The 1,254-nt window shown below is 41.1% G+C and overlaps 1 protein-coding gene across 1 annotated transcript; it reads left to right on the top strand.

Annotated features, from left to right (window-relative positions):
• Nucleotides 1–620: 620 nt before the first annotated feature.
• SARC_01846 (hypothetical protein) lies at nt 621–947 on the top strand (the record flags this gene model as incomplete). Its single annotated transcript, XM_014304428.1, has 1 exon — nt 621–947. The coding sequence occupies one exon, from the start codon at nt 621–623 to the stop codon at nt 945–947; it is 327 nt and encodes a 108-aa protein (XP_014159903.1).
• Between the last annotated feature and the right edge of the window lie 307 nt (nt 948–1,254).

Here is a 1,254-nt window from a genome sequence, read left to right as displayed (position 1 = left end):
GTACTTTACACTAACCCATTCCGCGGCACTACACGGCGCAGACCCGATACGTACCACATAGATGGGTACTCTACTTAGTAGGTCAGCAAGCGAATATATGGAACATTCGATAGTAACAGTGTATTGTCAACACCGGCCCGAATTGACTCCGCACATATCTTCCATTGTCGACTCACTTGGCCCAAACTTCAAACGGGAATTTACTGACCACTTCTTCCCATCAATCTTTCCTGAACCACTACAGCGACTATGAGAGCCATACCATATGTTCATACATTGTATCATACATACTTGCCATTTTTGAAATAAATAATATTATCCCTATAGTGAACGATAGAATACTGGAGCAGTTGGAGGTGCGACCACTACTAGTTGTATGTGCATGTGGTCATGATCAAAAATCTTACTTGTACAAACCGGTACTTCGTACACTGTCTATCATAACAGCAAACAATATGATCAAGCTCATGATTTCAATGCACAAAACACGAAGGTCAATGAAGGCATCTTAGCTCTCCACCGCTAGAATCAAAGCACAACAAGTACTATACAATTTAGTGCAGGGTGCAGATACTACAGCTAATGCTACTATTCACGCCACTGTTGACATAAAGAAGGACATGCTTGTACGGGAATCTAAGACGTGGAACTTAGTCACGACGAAATGGTCAATTGTAGTCAACTTATGGGTCAAGGTGAACGAGGCGCGACGCTTAGTTTATCCATGGGGAGAAGTCATCGATGCTAATGATACCCGCATAGGCTGTCAATTACATGCTCGAGGAATTACTTACCACCCCGATTCGACAGTATCATTCAAAAAGCATCTGTTTTTAACCGCTATCAAGCTGAATCCCGTCATATGTTTCTACAACGATGATGAGAATGCTGCCGATGCTCGCTCTGAAGCAGCAGCCGCCGCCACTGGAACGGGCGACGTTGCCTGATATCTTTCTCCGAATACACCTATAGTACATGTTGTTCATACGTCAGTATACACACAATCACAAATACGAACAATCTTTATTTCTATATGTATTTACTTACGCACACACTATACATATACTCACATACACACATACAATACACACACCACACACGCACACCATACACACTTACACACACTATAGTATTGATATTGATGCATCAATAATGGATGCATCAATTCAAGTGATGCCTTTGCATCACTAATAAAAATATATCTATACTTTAAGTAATTGTTTAAGTGTACACGTCACATATACACACGTAATA

The sequence above is a fragment of the Sphaeroforma arctica genome (assembly GCF_001186125.1).
Source record: "Sphaeroforma arctica JP610 unplaced genomic scaffold supercont1.77, whole genome shotgun sequence".
NCBI classification, from domain to species: Eukaryota; class Ichthyosporea; order Ichthyophonida; genus Sphaeroforma; species Sphaeroforma arctica.
The sequence above is the reverse complement of the archived record's forward strand: the minus strand, read 5'-3'. Positions and strand labels throughout refer to the sequence as shown.